The 17,619-nt window shown below is 33.7% G+C and overlaps 1 protein-coding gene across 9 annotated transcripts in view; it reads right to left on the bottom strand.

Moving 5' to 3' along the window:
- Positions 1-3,746: 3,746 nt before the first annotated feature.
- Positions 3,747-17,619, bottom strand: part of ZNF638 (zinc finger protein 638) — a 79,311-nt gene continuing 65,438 nt past the window's right edge. For 6 of the 9 annotated variants that reach the window (XM_039852806.1, XM_039852808.1, XM_039852811.1 and 3 more), the window contains 7 exons: positions 13,146-14,361; positions 12,497-12,562; positions 10,411-11,365; positions 9,087-9,191; positions 6,283-6,381; positions 5,383-5,501; positions 3,747-4,117 (listed from right to left, as the gene is read on the bottom strand). In XM_039852806.1, the coding sequence (XP_039708740.1) occupies positions 4,052-4,117; positions 5,383-5,501; positions 6,283-6,381; positions 9,087-9,191; positions 10,411-11,365; positions 12,497-12,562; positions 13,146-14,361 (2,626 nt within the window). In that variant the 3' untranslated portion in view covers positions 3,747-4,051. Of the gene's footprint in view, positions 4,118-4,157; positions 4,387-5,382; positions 5,502-6,282; positions 6,382-9,086; positions 9,192-10,410; positions 11,366-12,496; positions 12,563-13,145; positions 14,362-17,619 lie in introns of those variants that run through there. The other 3 variants (XR_005650653.1, XR_005650654.1, XM_039852809.1) reach the window with 2 other exon arrangements.

The raw sequence follows: 17,619 nt of genomic DNA, 5'->3' as shown, positions 1-17,619 counted from the left end.
GTATTAGTTCTAATAGTTTTTTGGTGGAATCTTTAGGGTTTTTATATATAGTATCATGTCATCTGTGAACAAGGAGATTCCAATTTGGATGCCTTTTATCTTTTTGTCTTATCTGACAGCTGTGGGTAGGACTTCCAGTGGAAAAAACTTTAAACTATTTTTAATAATCACATTGTTGGTTTGTAGTCTTAGCACTATTATTCTGACTGTGATGCATGTAAAATGAGATACAGCTTAAGCAAATTGTGATAGTTTAATTCTATCAATCTGATGTCCCTGAGAATTAGAATTCCTGATATAGGACAAAGAAATCTAGATTTAAGAGGTAAATAAAAACCTGAGAGTCCTGAGTTTACACAAGAATCTTTATGATCATGATGCATTTTATCTTAAAAGACAACATATACTCCCAATTTCTGTCCACTGAAAAGTAATAACCACAACAGAAGCAATGAACATCCTGACTACCCTTTGCAGGAATTTAAAAACATTTCCTTATGTGCATTCATACTCAGTTGTTTTATTGGTTCTTTCCAATTTCTATACAAGCACGTTTGTACTAACACATACTAACACATGCTCACACAGCCAGAACTGCTTGTCTCAATCCCAGGCTTTTTTCTGGATGAGCATTGCTTGACCTTGTATCTTTTTGCCATCGACATCCTTTTAATGACTACCCAGGGTTACAACTCACTGACCCACAGGCCAGTGACAACCTTCTGGGGCAGCTCTGTTTAAAATCAGACCCCCTTCTCTTCCTTCTTTTCTCCTTGACCCACTCTTCCTCAAAGAAATGGCTGACTTCAGGTCTGGAGCAGGAAGTATATCAGGTGAATTTGCAACATATTCATATATAGAAAGTAAGGAACCTATGAAAATTAGTAGTGCCAAGGTAAAAGGAATAAGGAGTCAAATCAAAAAGGCCCAAAATGGGACAATTTGAGTATCAATAAGACTGATACCACAAAGGTTTAAAATATCAAACACATTTAAAATTCATGACTTCAAATTAATACTTAAATAGTTTCACAGCTGGTAGATCCCAATGAAACATTTCATTTTGAGAAAAATCAATAAACAAAAAGCATCATATATTTATCATGTCTTTCCTGCACAAACTATACCACTGAGTAACCAAATAGTAGATGAGAAGTTTCTCTTTTCAAAAAAAATATTCTGGCTCATACATGAAGAAATGTAAATTAAAATATCACTGTTTTGCAATGCCTAATGAATAAATGCATCAAAGCTTTAAGCATCAACTGATACTAATATCCCAAAGAAAGCAATCAGATATTTTGTGCCTTTCGTTTGGAAGACCCAGTGTCTGAAGCAGTCTTTCCCCCACCACTCCCCAAAGAACCAAATTCTGATCAAGTTTCTATATTCAACTACCAATTTATAAGATATACAGAAGACAGAGGAGTATGTTAGGATTACACTAATGAGTTGCAATCAACAAAATCCAGACTGTGGGAAAAACACTTCAGCAGTGCTTCTCAAACTACGTGATGAATCTGTTTACTTTTCCTTCAATTTCCCATCCATCACAGACTATACTTTGTAAAATACAAAAGAGAAAAGAAAAAAAAAAAGAAAAAACTGTAAAAAACATACAAACCTCAATTTATTAGATTCAACAAACATACATAAAATCACTGTCAAACTGCAAGAAAGTTCCTAAATACTTCTTGATTTCTGTATTTAAGTCATCACAAACTGGCACCAGATGCAAAGACCATATAACGAGCAGCACGGCTTTGCAGAACCAAATATCTCATTTTTTTCATCAAATAAATTCTGAGAAGAGAGTCTATAGACTAAAAATAACTTTTAAAAGACCTATCAAGTCAGTCACAATGTATGGACTTTATTTGGCTCTTGATGAAAACACAGTTAAGACAAAACAAATCATTTATGAGACAAGAAAATCTAGATTTAAATAAAAAATATTTTAATATTATTGGTTATGTTAAAAAGAATCCCTTTTAGAAATACATAATGAAACATTTATGGGTAAATGACATGCTGAGATTTACTTAAAAATAAAAACAAGAGAAATGAAATATATATTAGACTTTGAGTTGATAACTTGAAACTAGGTAATTTGTACATAAGGGTAAATTATCTTATTCTTTTTAGTATTCTTGATTTTTTCCACAAATAATAAAATATTAAAATAAAATTGTAAAACTTTAAATCCTCTCAATTTTTTTTTTTTAATTCAAAAGAAGCAGTTTTGGACAAATTCTCACAGCATTCTGTGCCAGAAAGGGTAATAAAATTTAAAAACTTTCGTAGGCGATATTGAATACAACCTTCTTTTGCTTTGATGTTTAGATGATGAAATGATAAAAAGTTAAAAGTAAGCTGTAATCTAATTGCATCTCTCAAAAAACTAATAAACAAAAATTGCTATGTAAATGAATTCAATACACATAGGCAGTTCAAGGTTTTCTGAAAAAATCTAGAACAATTCTAAAATTACTTGTAAAGAATGTATATTTTTAGAAAAGCACATGAATTTTTTTCTATTTGGAGCCCTGAGATAAAAATTCCCAGGCTTAAGTACAAAAAGCAGCAGAGACGAACATTATTTACTATGTATACCTATCAATATCTACCACTAGAATGAATACAAAAATCACCCTTACCACTTTTATGCTTTCATAGCTCCTTTTATTCTAATCTAGAATCCAAATTTCAAGAAAACTAATTTGAAGGAAATAAGAGTTTCACACTTAAATTCTTATGATTAAACTCCAAGGTTGATCTAATAAGATTAGAATGGTTCATAACTTCTCTGGTTTTAAAAGCTTCAGAAGCAGCCCTAGAAGATTCTTTAAAAGTAAGATTCTTATTTACTCTAATTGTCCTGCTTTAGACTGCTGGCACCTTTAAACTTTTAATAGCACTTCTCCCACTTATTACCTCATTCACTTATATGGTTTTAATTACAATGGACTCGTGGCATTCACAATCTATCCCCCTTCCCACTCCATTCTTTAATCTGTAGCATGTAGTATTTTGTCCTTTTGCTCAGAATGTAGCTACATCTGAACCTAGTGTGTAGTGAGTTTCGTAAGCAACAACCAAAAGTTGCTGCTTTTTGTCCTTCACTCTTGCTGACTGTGAGGTAATGCTTATGCTGTGATAAGAATAAGAAACCTAAAAAAAGCAGTTGTTTTCATTTCCCTCCACTCACCCTCTATTATTAACTGGTGCACTCTAATGTTGGACGAACTAAGAAATCAGATACTAAAACAATTCAAAGTCAGCAAGCTTGTGTCTGAAGCATGGCTTAATCTAAAAATTTATAGTAAAGGGCTGTGTCCAGCATTTAACAAGCCACTGAATTACTTCTTATGTCCCTATGACTTCTTATAAACATATTAAATAATTCAAATGTTTAAAAAGCAATTCTAGTAGCACACCGGAAGTAAAGGCTGCTTTGTCTTTATAGTTCCAGGCTAATGCTAAATGACTTATAAGGAGCTACCTTATGTGGGTCTGGCAGAAATAGTAGATATTACCAGAAGCAGAAAAAAAAATATTTTCCCAACACGTTAAAAAAAATTATTAAAAATCAAGTCAAGTTTTAGTCAAACCTACCTGGGCCAAATATGCTACAAACTAATTTTAGCCAGAAAAACTTGAAACTTTTAAGAAGTCTTTGACCTGCAAATGGATAGTTAAATCCCCACACATTCCAAGTCATAGTGACTATAAAGAAGAAGCCCGTCTGCAATCAGAGGCAAGCAAATCTTTAATAAATCAGCCATAAACACAAGATGGTATTTTAAATATACAGTAGGAACATTTATTTTAACACTTCTAAAAGATATTTCTCCATGCCTGATGATTTGATATAAAAATCAAACCCATCATACTTTCCCCATCAGTCTCTCTACATCAAGGGCAATCAGAAATTTGTACAACATGAATATTTGCTTCTTAAACAAAAATTACAAATTAAGTGATAACAAAAATACACAAATCAACTGGACCCTAAATGAATTTCTAATGAATTCTTTTCCCTTTCCCTCAATCACCTAGAGCTTCTTTCTTCAAACTCATTCTGCTCCTTTTCCTTTTTTTGCTTGGCCATGAACTTCTGTTAAAAGCAATTTGCAATATAAAGTATTTATTAGATGTTGCTTTGCTGTGTGTACAAACAAATCTAACACATTTCATTGTATTTACAATTTAAAAGAATCTGATCCTATAAAATAAAAATTAGAAACACTGTGCCTTACATTAACATTCCTTCCTTATATTCATCAGTCAGCTGATATTTATGATATACCAGGCATTACGCTTGGTGCTTGGGGACTCAGTGGTCAACAAGATAGGTAAGGCCCTTTACCTCATGGAGCTTACATTCTAGTGGGGGAAGAAAACAAAAAAAATAAACGAGATAAGTTTGGGTGGTGGTAAGCCCTATAAAAGGGAAAAAAAACAGTAAGGTATAATTGATTGAGATTGATCCTTTTTTGCGGGGGGGAGGGGGGATGGGTGGGTTCTATTTTATATAGGTCTTTCTTAGGCAAAGGCCTTTCTGGGAAGCTGATATTTAAGTTGAGACTTGAAGAATGAGGAATAACAAGCGATGCAAGTGGTACTGGGAGAGGGCAAAAAAACAATATAAAGATGCAAAGGCAGCAAAGGGGCCTTCGTATATGAAAAATAGTTAGAAAAGCTAAACATAGCAATAAAGAGCTTGAGCCTAGAATAAAACAGAGCTGCGTTCAAATCCTAGATCTGTCACTAAGTAGCTATGTGACTTTGGGATTAGATACATGGGTTTAGAAACTCCTTAAGCTTGTTTCCTCATTTTTAAAATTGGAATGATAGCATCTACCTCATAAAGTTGATGGGGGAGGGAGTTAAATAAGATTCCAGCAAATAAGAGCTCAACATGTGTTAGATAAGAGCTATGGCTGATAATTATCTAGAGTAGCATTCCCCAAAGACCTGTACTTGAAAAAGAGGGGGAAGTTGTGATTAAATCAGTTTACAGAATGGGTTAAGTGATTCTTTCTGATTAGACAATTCAAGAACTTCGATATGCTATGTGTCTATGACTCTGCAAGAGGGCATCCAAACAGTTTCCCACACTGAATGGAATGTCACATGGGACTAGCGATCTGCAAAATCTGCTATGGCAAATGATGCCAAAGGAAAAAAATAAAGCCTAGAAGTTACTGGCCAGGTACAATGAAGGAGAGGAATAGGATTCTGGACTTAAATCAAGTGGCACTAACTTTCAAAAGTTCTCCAAAGGGAAAGAATGTACATGTTGAGAAGACACTAAAGTAGACTGATTACAATACCTCTACCTAAAAATTTTATGAGGAGCTAAGAATAAAAAAAGTTTACCTCTGTATTTTGCTTATGACGTGTGCTCTTGCAGTGATTTGTCATTGCCTTTTCACCCGAGTAGAAGAGGGAACAAATTGGACAGAAAAATCCAGCCTTCGGTACAAGAAAGTCTAAATCTAGAGGACAGAAGAGAGAGGGAAAAGAGAAAGAAGAAAAATTCATAACAAATCTCTATAGCTATGCTAATCAATTTATCAAAATATGACAACCATACTAAGCACAGTATATCCTTACGCACAAACATAATATATACTGCTACAGATCTTGGGGTCAAAAGTAATTAAGCTTTTAATCACAAAACCAAGGTCTTTATTTTACTTTTTAGCAAATTCTATAATATTCCAGGGAATACTACAGATAATTAGATAATGCCAGGGAATTCCTTCAGAATAGCAATTCATTGGAAAAGAATTTCAGAGTCTTTGAAATAAAATTTTTTGGAATCCCCTATTAAAATTAAACAGGAAGATCAGCAGCAAAATGATGGGCAATTGTCTTCTTGAGGAATATTCTGGGTAAATAAATAAGAAGCCCCTCAGATCATCTTAATAGCCATGAACAAAGTTTGCTAGCTAAGCTTTTCGGCATGTTCTACCTAAGTGGAATTTCTGCCTGGGCAAGTATAATTCAATTTTTACCAGAGCAGAAAAGAAAGTACCATGAAAAAAGAGACACATCCCAGACTTTAAGAATACAATAAAAATATCCTTGCCAGGTAAAAACACACAGTTTAATAAACTTTTCAGAAATGCCAACATGCAAAACTTGCTAATTTCTATTCTAAAACAACCATCTAAGCAAGGTTATTCCATTACTCATCTAAACAAGAGAACTCTTATTAGGGTACTGAATTTTTATTTCACATGAATAAGGAAAAAAATGTCATTTTTACTTTACCTTCAGGGATATCTTCTGCCACTGATTTCCCTAAACAGTCCTCAATTCTCTTGCGTTTTCCTTCTGGTTCTGAATCCTTTAAGCCAGATTCTTCATCAACTGAAGTCATTGTGTTTTTTAAGAAAAAAAAAGTTACTCAAAATAGATTTGTAGACTGTGTGCAGCTAACATTAGATAATCCCTACCTTCAAAGACTAATTTATGGTTCATCTCTTTAAGTAAATCTTCCTTAGTTAATCTCACCTGATCACTCTTTCGAGATTCTTTAATGGAAGGAATAAATGAGTAAATCTGTTTAACCTTATTAAAAGGATTTAAAGGGCAAGGACTAAAACTAACAGTTTATTTTATTTGTAAATTGTTCCAGAAAGAATTTAAAGTGTAATGAAAGAAGTTCAAGTTCTCTAACTACTGTCAAGAGTTAACTTGTGTATGCAAAGTGTTGAGTTGCGGAAAGTATGGATTAAGGAGAAAAAGACATGACCAGAGGATAATTCTGATGTCCTGTACTGAGGCCCTTCTAACCAGAAAAAAAAAAAAGAAAAAACAAACTGATGGACTTAGTCTAAACTGATGGACTAAGACCCTTGTTAGACAGACTCACAAGTGAAAATACAAATGTTAAAAAAAGCAGAGTGAATAACATGTAAAAAGCACTCGATGTTATCAGATATACTGCAAAATACGATCTTGGAGGAAGACAAAAAAGAAACTGGTCCCACAAGCAATCCTGGTTAACCTCAGTAGCCGAAATACCTTACAACTTTTGTGTAGTACTCGACAAATCACTTTCATATATGTCATTCATTTAGCGTTTATCTTGCGTGATATAAGTCAAATCATTAATATTCCTATTTATTCATAGATGGAGAAAGCAAAACCAAGAGGCAGAAACTGATATGCTTAAGGATGCATAGCTAATAAGTGACAGAGGCCAGAACCAAGACTTTTGACTTCAAGTTAAGTGCTCTCTCCATGTAACTGGGCTACCTTTACCAAATCTGAGGAGATTGCTAGCAACTATGAAATCATTATTTACTCTTCTCTTAATCCTAGCATTTTACTGGTCATCAAAAGTCCTAAAGAAGCAATTAAAAAAAAAGGGCTGTCTTCCTTTCCTTGAATCAATGGTTTACATAGTCTCCAGTCTCTCCCTACAAAAGTTCATTCCCTCACTAAAGCAATATCAAACACACTTACTTCTGCCACTCCAAAGGCACATTTATCTAATGATAAAAAATATAATAATTATATAATTAAAATAGATTAAAAAACATAGTTTAAGTTGGAAAATGACTTTTTCTTAAGTGAGAAAAGATTCTCCATTAATGGAAATATAAATTGTTACATAAGCAGTAAATAAATCATCCTTTCTTCATACTTCAACTAAACCTCTGTGGCCTGGTATCAAGGGGAAGTTACAGAGACGAAAACAAAGAAGTATCGACTGGCCGTGGGAAAGAGCTTTAAGAAAGAGGGCATGAGAGCCCGATAGGTGATAGAGTAATCGAGGGGATCACTTCATAAACTATAAAATGCCTAACCAATGTACTGTATACCTGAAACTAATAATAAAATAAAATAAAATAAAAAGAGGGCATGATCAATAGTAACAAATAAGACTAAATTAAGAAGAAAAAAACCTTAAAATCAAGTTTGACAGACCAAAAGAGGTTCTTTATCAACATCAACTTCAGGAAGGTGATTCAGAAAGTAGCCAATATACATCCAGTTCAATGGGAGATGAAGTAAAAATAGGTGTTCTTTCTAAATGCTTTGTGTTAAAAGAAAGGAGACAAGATGGGAGCTAGAAGGACTCCAAGGTTAAGGGCATGGTTTCTTAAATAGGAAAGACTTAGGCATATTTTATGGGTGAGGAGCCAGTGTAGCTAAACTACAAGGTAGTAGACAGGGAAGGCATATATTTGCTCTGGTAAATAGAAATGAAAGCAAGATTATCCAGTGAAGAATGGGCTAGGTGATACGGAGGGGGAAAAAGGCTTATGTTACAGCTAATTAGGAAATGAGAAAGAAAGGAAGTCTGTAACAGTTTGTAGTGCAGAACTGAGGGCCCAACTGAGGGCCCAGCTGAGAGCAAATTCAATGACCTTGGACTGAATCAGAATTGGTTGCTTTTCCTTAGAGAACATAGGAAAACAGAAGAGCAAGGAGGGTGCTGCAAAGAGAATTGAACAATGGATACCCTTACACAGCTGTTTAAGTCATTCTGGTAGTTGATTTTTTGTTTTACCTCTCTCGATCAATAAACCTGAGATGTGCAATAGTGTGCTTTTCTTGTCTACCCTTTTTAGTATTTTGCAATGCTAAATGGACAAAATGGCAAATATTTGTGTGACTAGAGTGCTCTCCCTTAGACACAGTCCCCTATTAGTTTCAACATAAATTATATTAATAAAATGAAGATATCTTGATTCATTGTCTCGCTGCTTGGCACCATTCACAAAACAAGGGATCTGGTCTATGAACGAGAGCTAGTTAATGATTTCTACTTGATGCTTTCTACACAGTCAGAATAACCTTTCATCGATCATTTCTAAAAATCTGTTCACTTCTAATAGGATGGCCTATTATTCTCCCATTCCATTATGTTCCATTATCTCTCTGTAAAGATTAAAATCTTTATCGAGATTTAGTAATTTTAAGGCTGCCTCCCTCCCCACTCTATTTCACGGTTTTCTACTTTTCTTCTTAGATGTTAGAACTTTGGAATTTCAACCACCACCTTCTGCTGTGTTACTCTCCCCCCTGCCCCTTTCCCCACCCTTCCATCAATCTTGCTTTACCTTCACTAATTTGGAAGGCCTCTTCACCTTGCGCTGGTTCTCCTGCAACAGCTTTTTCCAGTGGCGGTGTTTTCCCAATTCTAACTCTCTTGGTTGGCATTTTAGCTTTAAAGAGAAAATCTAATTTATTTCTATAGTAACAATATTCAAATTACCTTTAACTCTGAATAACAGTTTTAACACCATTTTCTGCAAACAAGATAATACTCAAATTAGGAAGGAAACCTATTTCTAATATAAGAGAATTCAATTAAAAAATATTCTCCTTTTACTTTCCCATTATCTTGTTCCAAACTATACTCTCCTACCTGTGTTCCCCAAGGAGCCTACATATATTTTTCTGTTTTGTTCCATAAGTGTGTGGGACTGTCCTAGTATTTTTTATTCTTAGCTTGGCTAACTCTTTCAAGAGTTGTTTTTTTTTTTTTTAATTTAAAAAAAGCATTTATACAATCCACAGAGTCCCCCTGATTACTCTAACACCCACCTGGCACCACACAACATTACAATAATATTGACTATATAGCCTACACTATACTCTAAATCCCTGTGACTGTTGTATCTAATTTGTACTTCATTCCTTCACCTTTTTCTCATAACCCCCCAACCCCTCTCCCCTCTGGCAGTCATCGGTTTGTTCTCTGTATCTGTGAGTCTGTTTAACTAGTTCCTTTCTTTTGTTCCTTAGATTCCGCATATAAGTGAAATCACATGGTATTTATCTTTCTGACTTATTTCACTAAGCATAAAAATCTCTAGGTCCATCCATGTCATTGCAAATGGTAAGATTTCATTTTAATAGCTCAGTAATATTCCATTGTATAAGAGTTTCTTACTGGAAATGATTTTTATCTCCTTCAAATCCTGAAAGTGAGCTGACTTTTGAGGTTATTATTCTATACCCTCAAAATATTACTTAAGAGTGCAATGGTACCTTCATGAATTTTTCTAAATCCAAAGTCTAAGCACAAACTGGGAGGCAGTCTGATAGAAACATCCTTCTACTTATTATCGAAAGATGCTTTTTCCAATAACACAAATACACCATTTTCAATCCAGTTCTAATTTGGGTATTGTAGAGTGCTTTCTGGTTTTGTCATCTTTTCTTGAGGTATAGTAACTTGGGGTAAGGTCTACTCTGTAACTAAGAGAAATCTGTAAAACTTGTACACATTTCTTTGGAGAATATCACTGATCATAACTATTTGTTGGCTTCTTATATCAGTACAGAGTAAAATTATTAGTAATGCTGCAACACATATTTAAAAATTTTTAAATGTAATACTCTTATAAAACAGAAAAACTACCACTTCCAAGTATCTACCTGCTAAATGCCTTTCAATCATGGTTTTCAGATCTTCTTCCATTATATTCTCACTTACTGAACCTACTTGAGACAAGGCTTCAAGTTTTGTCTTCCTTGTGTCCACAGCTCTCTTTTTTCTATCCCCCCTTTTATCTGTGGGATGGTCATTTTTGCTTTGTGCTAAATCAATTTTTAAATCATTGTCTCCATCTTCTTCCTCTCCAACTTCATCAACAGTGACAAAATTAAGCTCTTCTTTAAGGTTGTTAAAATCTGCCAGAGAGTCTTCATCCTCTTCAGTCACTTCATCCAAAGTTACTAAGTGCAGATCACTGCTGTCATCCTGTATTTCATCTACAGTAACTAAAGTAGAAGGGTCTTCAGGCATCTGAGAAGAAATGAACCCAATGGGATCCCTTCCAATATTTCCCTCATTTCCTTTAGTATTTAAAGTGGCAAAACTTAAGTCTGCTGACTCAGTTAAAGGCAGCTCTTCCACTTCTCCAATTTCATCCACAGTTACCAAGCGTTCCTGTTTGAGAAGATCTTGTTCTTCAGCCACTGACAGTACAGTAACATCTTTAGGCTCACTGTGGGTAATGCAATCATCTTGATCAATTAACTCATCTAACGTAAGAAGTGAATTTGAATTTTTTACCATTTCTTCCATGTTTATTTCTTCTTCATCAATTACTTCATCCACAGTGACTAGAGCTTGTGCTAGGTGGGCAGCTGCATCTTCCTCTTCCCCAATCTCGTCCAATGTTACAAAAGATAATTCTCCCTCAACAACATGAGGGGCAGAAGTTTTCCCCTTCTTTTTTTTTAAGTTAAGTTCAGAGGAAGGGATATTTTTGAGAGCCTCTTTCCTTTTTCCCTTTAGTGAATTCTGCTTGGCTTGCAAAGGATTCACTTCTTCTATAACCTCATCCACAGTAACGAATTCATCCAAATTAAACGGAAATAATGGTTCCTGTTAGAAAGGTTAAAAAAAAAAATCACGGAATTATGAACAACTACTGATAATTGGTTAGGTTCCAAATAGACCCAGTAAATGTGCATGAACTATCATTTGAGAGAATTTCAGTGCAGAGACGTTTCCTAAAGACTGAAATTAAGAGTTATTTTTAAAAACCCTACAAATGAATTAGCTGTAATTCAAAAAGCAAACAACCTGCCAAAGATAAAATCCTAGTTATATCTAATTGCATTTTTACTTAATTTCAATAAGATTACATTTCCTAAATGATGTAAGAGTTTTTGAAATATAATGCACAAAAATATTATATTTAAAGCATTCGTCAGACAATATAACGTATTTACTTCTTTATACATTAAATAACAAAGTGTTCTAGAAGATTTAATGAATTTATATATGCTATCAATGATCAATTACTAGTACATATAATAATATCAGAATATATATCCAGTAATTTTTTTTGGAGGGGATTCTGTAAGCAATTATATTATCAACTTACTAAGTCAATGGAACTGACCATATCCTTACTTCTGCTTCTTAAACTACTAACATTTCCCCTTGCCCCAATAAAATAGACCCAAATTCATCCCTTACTGGTGGAAAAAAGTAAAATGACTGAAAAAATGTTCTATGAATGGCGGAAACCTAAAATACCAAACCACCAAATATAAAACGTAAGATATTTGTTTGGCAGCAGAACTCAGTTCTGGAAAAGTAAATCTTAGATCCCATCTATTTAGGTTACTGAAATGACAATCTACTTGGAAGTGCTGCAGAATGAGGAGGAGGAGGACTCTAGTCAAACACCAGACTCCTTTTCATATGATTTTCCCCTATGTTTCTAACCTGTTTTTGTCAATATGCGATTGAATATATTTTCCTATTCTAATTCTCATTCTATCTCTGGTAACTTTTTGTCCTGCATGAAGAACACAAGCTAACCTAGCTCAAGGACAAAAATGAATTGGAGGTAGGGTTAAAAAAAAACAAAACAAAACTTATTCCTGTCCTTTGCTCTATATCAAACTAATTATTATAGGAGAGACACAAGTTCTAAGGTAAATAAATGTACTCTTCTATGAAGGGATGGAACAGAAGGCTTAGTGTTAGTCAATGGTTTCTTACCTCTTTAGACTTGGAACTTCTACTAGTGGTGCTTTTAGGATTCTTAGTGTTTTGCCCAGGCAAAGTCTGAAATATTAAGTAAAAAATATAGAAAAACAGAATTTACAACTAGGTTATTAATGTTCTTTTTAAAAAAGAGAGACTTCAAACAGCAAACATTATCCAAACACATTCAGTTACACAAATATTTAACAGGTATACCAAACTAAGTCAACAGTCATTTAACAGTACAGGCACAGTCTATAAGTTGTAGTTAAATTCCGTTTTACTGACCTTTCCCAATAATATCTAAGTTGGGTATTCAGTAAGCTCGTAATAAAAGCTTCAATTTAAAAGAGAAAAGTTTCCCATTCAGAAGTAGAGTGCTAAATCACCTCAGATGACTCACTGCAGACTTTTTTTAAACTACAAAATTATGTTTTTGACCACATTTTATTCTAATAATGCTTTTCAAACCTGTTAATAATTATGAACTTGAGCTTATTATTCTAAATGTCTTCTGGCTTAGATCAATGGAATTGTTAAGGGAAATGGGAGCTTGGGAGTAAAGTAAGAAGATGAAAGATAAAACAAGATTACATCTCCTACTCCATAGCTACAACAGCAGAACTTCAAAAATACACTGAGCCATTCTTCCTACCCTCCTCACCTTATTGTTGCTGTCATCCCGTTTGATCGAAGTTCTAGCCTCTGTTTCCTGAGACTGTTTTGTAATATCCCTGTAATCCAATTTAGAATCCTTGTCTTGCAGGGCTGAGAACCTTCCACTGCCTCCTCTGGTAATACTGCTCTGAGTGGGTTTGAATTTACTGCTACTTTCAGCCAACCTGGAACTTGTAGGTTTAAGCAGACCCAATTCCTTGGCTGAAAGTTTCTTTTCAGCATTTATTTGATCTCTGAATACAGATTTTAGAAAACTTTTCTGGTTTTCAGATTTTGAAACTGTAGTTTTTCCCTTTGGAGAAGAGACCATACTTGCCTTGATGCTTGACTTACTGCTAGGTACATATGATGCAGCCAGCATACTAGTTTTATTAGTTTCATCAGGCTTACTAGCCTGACCTACTCCTTTATTTGGGTATACCTTGATCACAGTGTTTTCTGTAGGCTTTTCTTTCACTGCTGCCACTATCTTTTCCAACTTCTCTGCAACCATCCTAGAGTCACTCTTTTCAGCCTTCTCTGTTCCTATGTGCAAGTCCATTTTTGTATCCTTAGCATTAAATTCATTCTCCTCCTTTTCATCTATGTGACTTTTTTCAGAAATTCTTTTTCTACTCACTGCCTTCTCATCTCCAGTGGAAATTCCTGGTTCCAAGGCCACAATACAAGTCGATGGTACTATTTCTGAAACAGTTTCATGTTTGTCCACTTCCACTACAGCTTCTATCATAGACTGTGTAATCCCAGAAAAGAAATCTTCTGCTTCAGATGGAGATTCTTCTAGAATTCCTTGGATGTTTCTTTCTTCAATAAATGCATTGTCAGATGTTGATAGCTCTATTTCAGGATTAATCATTTCTGCCTCTTCCTTCTCAAAGACACTGGTATACACCTGCTGATTTAAAACAGACTCCGCTACATTTTCAGCGAATAACTCAATATTGGTGGGAGTAGATGCTACCAGAGGAATTTCCACTTTGACCTCCTCTCCTTGAGTTTCAACTTCCAACGTTTCAAAAGCAAAGTCAGAGTCACACAGTGTTTTTTCAGGTTCTTCCTCATAAGGCTCTTCTTGTTGTATGGAAGTTTCTGTTTGAATGTTGGGAATAGTTTCTTCTTCAACTTCACTAGGTTTAACAGAGGGACTATCAGCTGCTGTTTGCACCTCACTTTCGTCAACTGGACTGTTTTTCGAGTCTGGGCTAAAAGTATTTAAAAACAAACAAAAAAGAACACAAACAAAAACACAAACAAAAATCAAACTATGATGAGAATTCAACCATCATAAATAATCCTGTTGATGTCAATTGTTAGACTTCCTGATACCTTAATAATAAGCACTGAGAAATCCAGCCAATCAGCATTAAAATGGTTAAGATGTTTTGGAATAAATATGTAAACAATATAAAATTTTTAAGGGATCCTCCATTGCACTGAAGATTTCTTTTTAATTCAAAAGAAATGGCAAAATTGTAACCATTGATAGAATCCTTTAACTCATTTAAGTTATAGCCAATTTTTTTCCTTCTGTGTCAAGTTTGCATCTAATATCCAAAGACTGAATGAGAACATCTCAAATTATTAGGTCCTATCTTTCTAACAGTGGTAACTGAAATAACAAAATGTACGTATAGTTTTTAATGAAACTAATGATCTATGCTTAGTTTGAAATATTATAAATAAACCTTACCTAAAAGGAACATAAATAGAAACTGGTAGGGAGAAAAGGCCATACTAATTTCCCAAGAACTATTTATTACTAATACTTAAAAGAAAACTTTTAAATACTCTGTTGGAGATTTAAAGTTAGAGGTGAAACTGACAAAAAATCTTCCCAACATAAATATGTAGTCTTCTTATAAAATATATGACTTTGGTTATCTTGTGAGAAGGAATATATTTAAAAAATCTTTCTAGTTACCAAGAATAATTTAAAATCCCAATAAATAACTCAAAGATATAAGTACAATTATTCAGAATGAATGAATGAAATACATGACAAGTATATGTAATCAATCTTATTTCATTGTGGTCTTCTCAAAACCAAAGTAAACAAAAGTATGATTCTGTAATTCAACTACTTTCACTAAGACAGAATAAACTATTTACATTAATGCTCCATAGATCAGATGTAATCTTGAAAAGTAACAAGGAAAATTCAAGTGTCCAAAGATAGTGTCTAACATGCTATAAACACAAATCGAAGTTCAAAAAATACATTCAATTAATTACATCAGAAGTAGCATGTTGAACACACCAGAAAGTGATTATGCCATATCAATACCTCATAGTAAAGAGTTGACTTTTTTCTACTTTCCAAGGAAGGTGGGGATGAGACACTCCCCCATGATTTGCTTCTGAAAGGGTGGCCATATACCTTTAGTTAATACAAGATAATGTGTAGTGTCCTGAGATGTTAATAATATTTTAGAAGTTTGGAACAAGTAACTACTACCATATCAGGGTCTAATAATTTGAACTAATAAACTGCTCCTTCCCCTAAAAATGCTAAGTTTAAACTTCCAAAGGAGGAAATTTTTCTATCACAAAAACTCTTGATGAAAAGTTGTAAAGAGTTTGAAGGATTTAAGTTAAACAGCCAGTAACCACAGACCTTAATCAATATATATTCTATTCATCTGTGTAAGCTACTCTTTGTACACTCACTGAAAGCATTTAAAGGTAATTTGAAATAATCCACATTCCTTACATTCAAAAAATACTAACGGCTGATTTTAAGTGTTCCAATTCTTAGGACTAGTCAAAATAAAACTATGGCCAAGTACGAATAGAACAGACAATAAAAAGTCACATTCAGTTAAAGCAGTTATGTAAATATTATTTCTTAAAATATAAGCTCTTTTTTAAATTATAAGACTCATTTCCAAAAATGAAGATTAAGTTCAAATTCCTGCTTATTATAGAACTGCACATTAACTCTAAAGCCTTTACTAATTAGGGCTATACAAATACACCAATCTATTGGGCTAAAAAGATAACGGAGATTTTGATTCCTGGCTCTAGTATATAGTTAAGTCTTTCTCCTTTACCATATTTAAAGTTTGTACCAAAAAAAAAAAGCTATTATCTTTTATACAAAATGAATCATTATGCAACTGTTCCACATTTCAAACATCACAGACCTACTTGGAAAAATGGCTCAATTCTGTGTTTGTTCTTATGTGTTGGTCTTTTAAAATAACAGTGCTTTCTTTGTAGAACTCATTTATCAAAAATTAATATCTATTTTTCTGGTTAATATGGGAAAAAGCCTTGGTGTTCATCAAGTTAGCTTGGGAAGTCAGTTTGAAATATCAAATAAATGAAATTATTAACAGTAAAATCAAACAACAAGTCTTTCAGAAGATCAACGGAGAGCACAATTGTATTCTGAGAAATGGCACAAAAAAGGATTCCAGGAAGGCATTCAGGACACAGGCATCAATTTCCCACCCTCTGTTCCACCCCCAAACCCTCATAATACCAGAGCTTCAAAATCTTCAAAAAGGCATACAATGAAAGCTGGCCATGAGAACAAATTTTAACACCATACCATATACTTTCCGAGAAACTTGAGACTGAGATTTCACAGTACTTAAGATTAGTATTTATTTCAGAGGGCCACTGGATACTTCCCAACATTATTAAAGAATTGGAGAAAATTTCATCTTGCATCCTTATTTGGAGCCTTAATCACATGATAAATAAATGAAATGCTTGAAAAGCAATATTATTAATTGGGGGGGAGGGTGAATGAGAATAGGCAATATGTAGAATATTAAATTATTAATATATCCATGCAAGACTTCCTTTAAATAGGAAACATTTACTTTAATTATAAACAAAATAAATCATATCCATTATGAATTAGCACCCACAAGTGCTTAAAAAAAAAAAAGAGAAAGCACCAGTATTTTCTCAGGATCAGTTTACTCCAATAAAAAATTGTGATGCATTCAGGCTACTATCCAAATCTTTTTCTCTAATGTCATGTAAGTGAAAAAACTGACTGCAATAGAATGTTTTAAATTAATTTTTTAAAGATTACATAACTATCTCTAAATTATTAAGAAATATCTTTGATTTTAAAAGGGGGAAGGGGGGAGGAATGACCAAAACACAGATAATACCTATTCTTGCAGACCTGAAAGAAACTTTGTCGAATGAAATATATAAAGTAGGTAATTCTGAAGAGCCTACTTACTTACCAGCCAGAGTTACTGTGGCCAACTGTAGGTCTTCCTATACTACTGTATGTGGCACTATTATTTATTAAGCCCTTTATGAGCTTTTATATCAAACACCACTATTGGTATTACTTCTTAGACATGTGAATATAATTGGTATATAATGTTGTACAACTTAAAAATGTCTGTGCTGACACATACAGAAAACCTATTGCTTAAAGTCACCGACATATTTTAATGTACTCATAACCATCTTTATCATTTAAAAGTCTC

This window comes from Pteropus medius, unplaced genomic scaffold (assembly GCF_902729225.1).
Source record: "Pteropus medius unplaced genomic scaffold, Ma_sr-lr_union100, whole genome shotgun sequence".
NCBI lineage: Eukaryota > Metazoa > Chordata > Mammalia > Chiroptera > Pteropodidae > Pteropus > Pteropus medius.
This window is presented reverse-complemented; position numbering and strand designations above follow the sequence as displayed.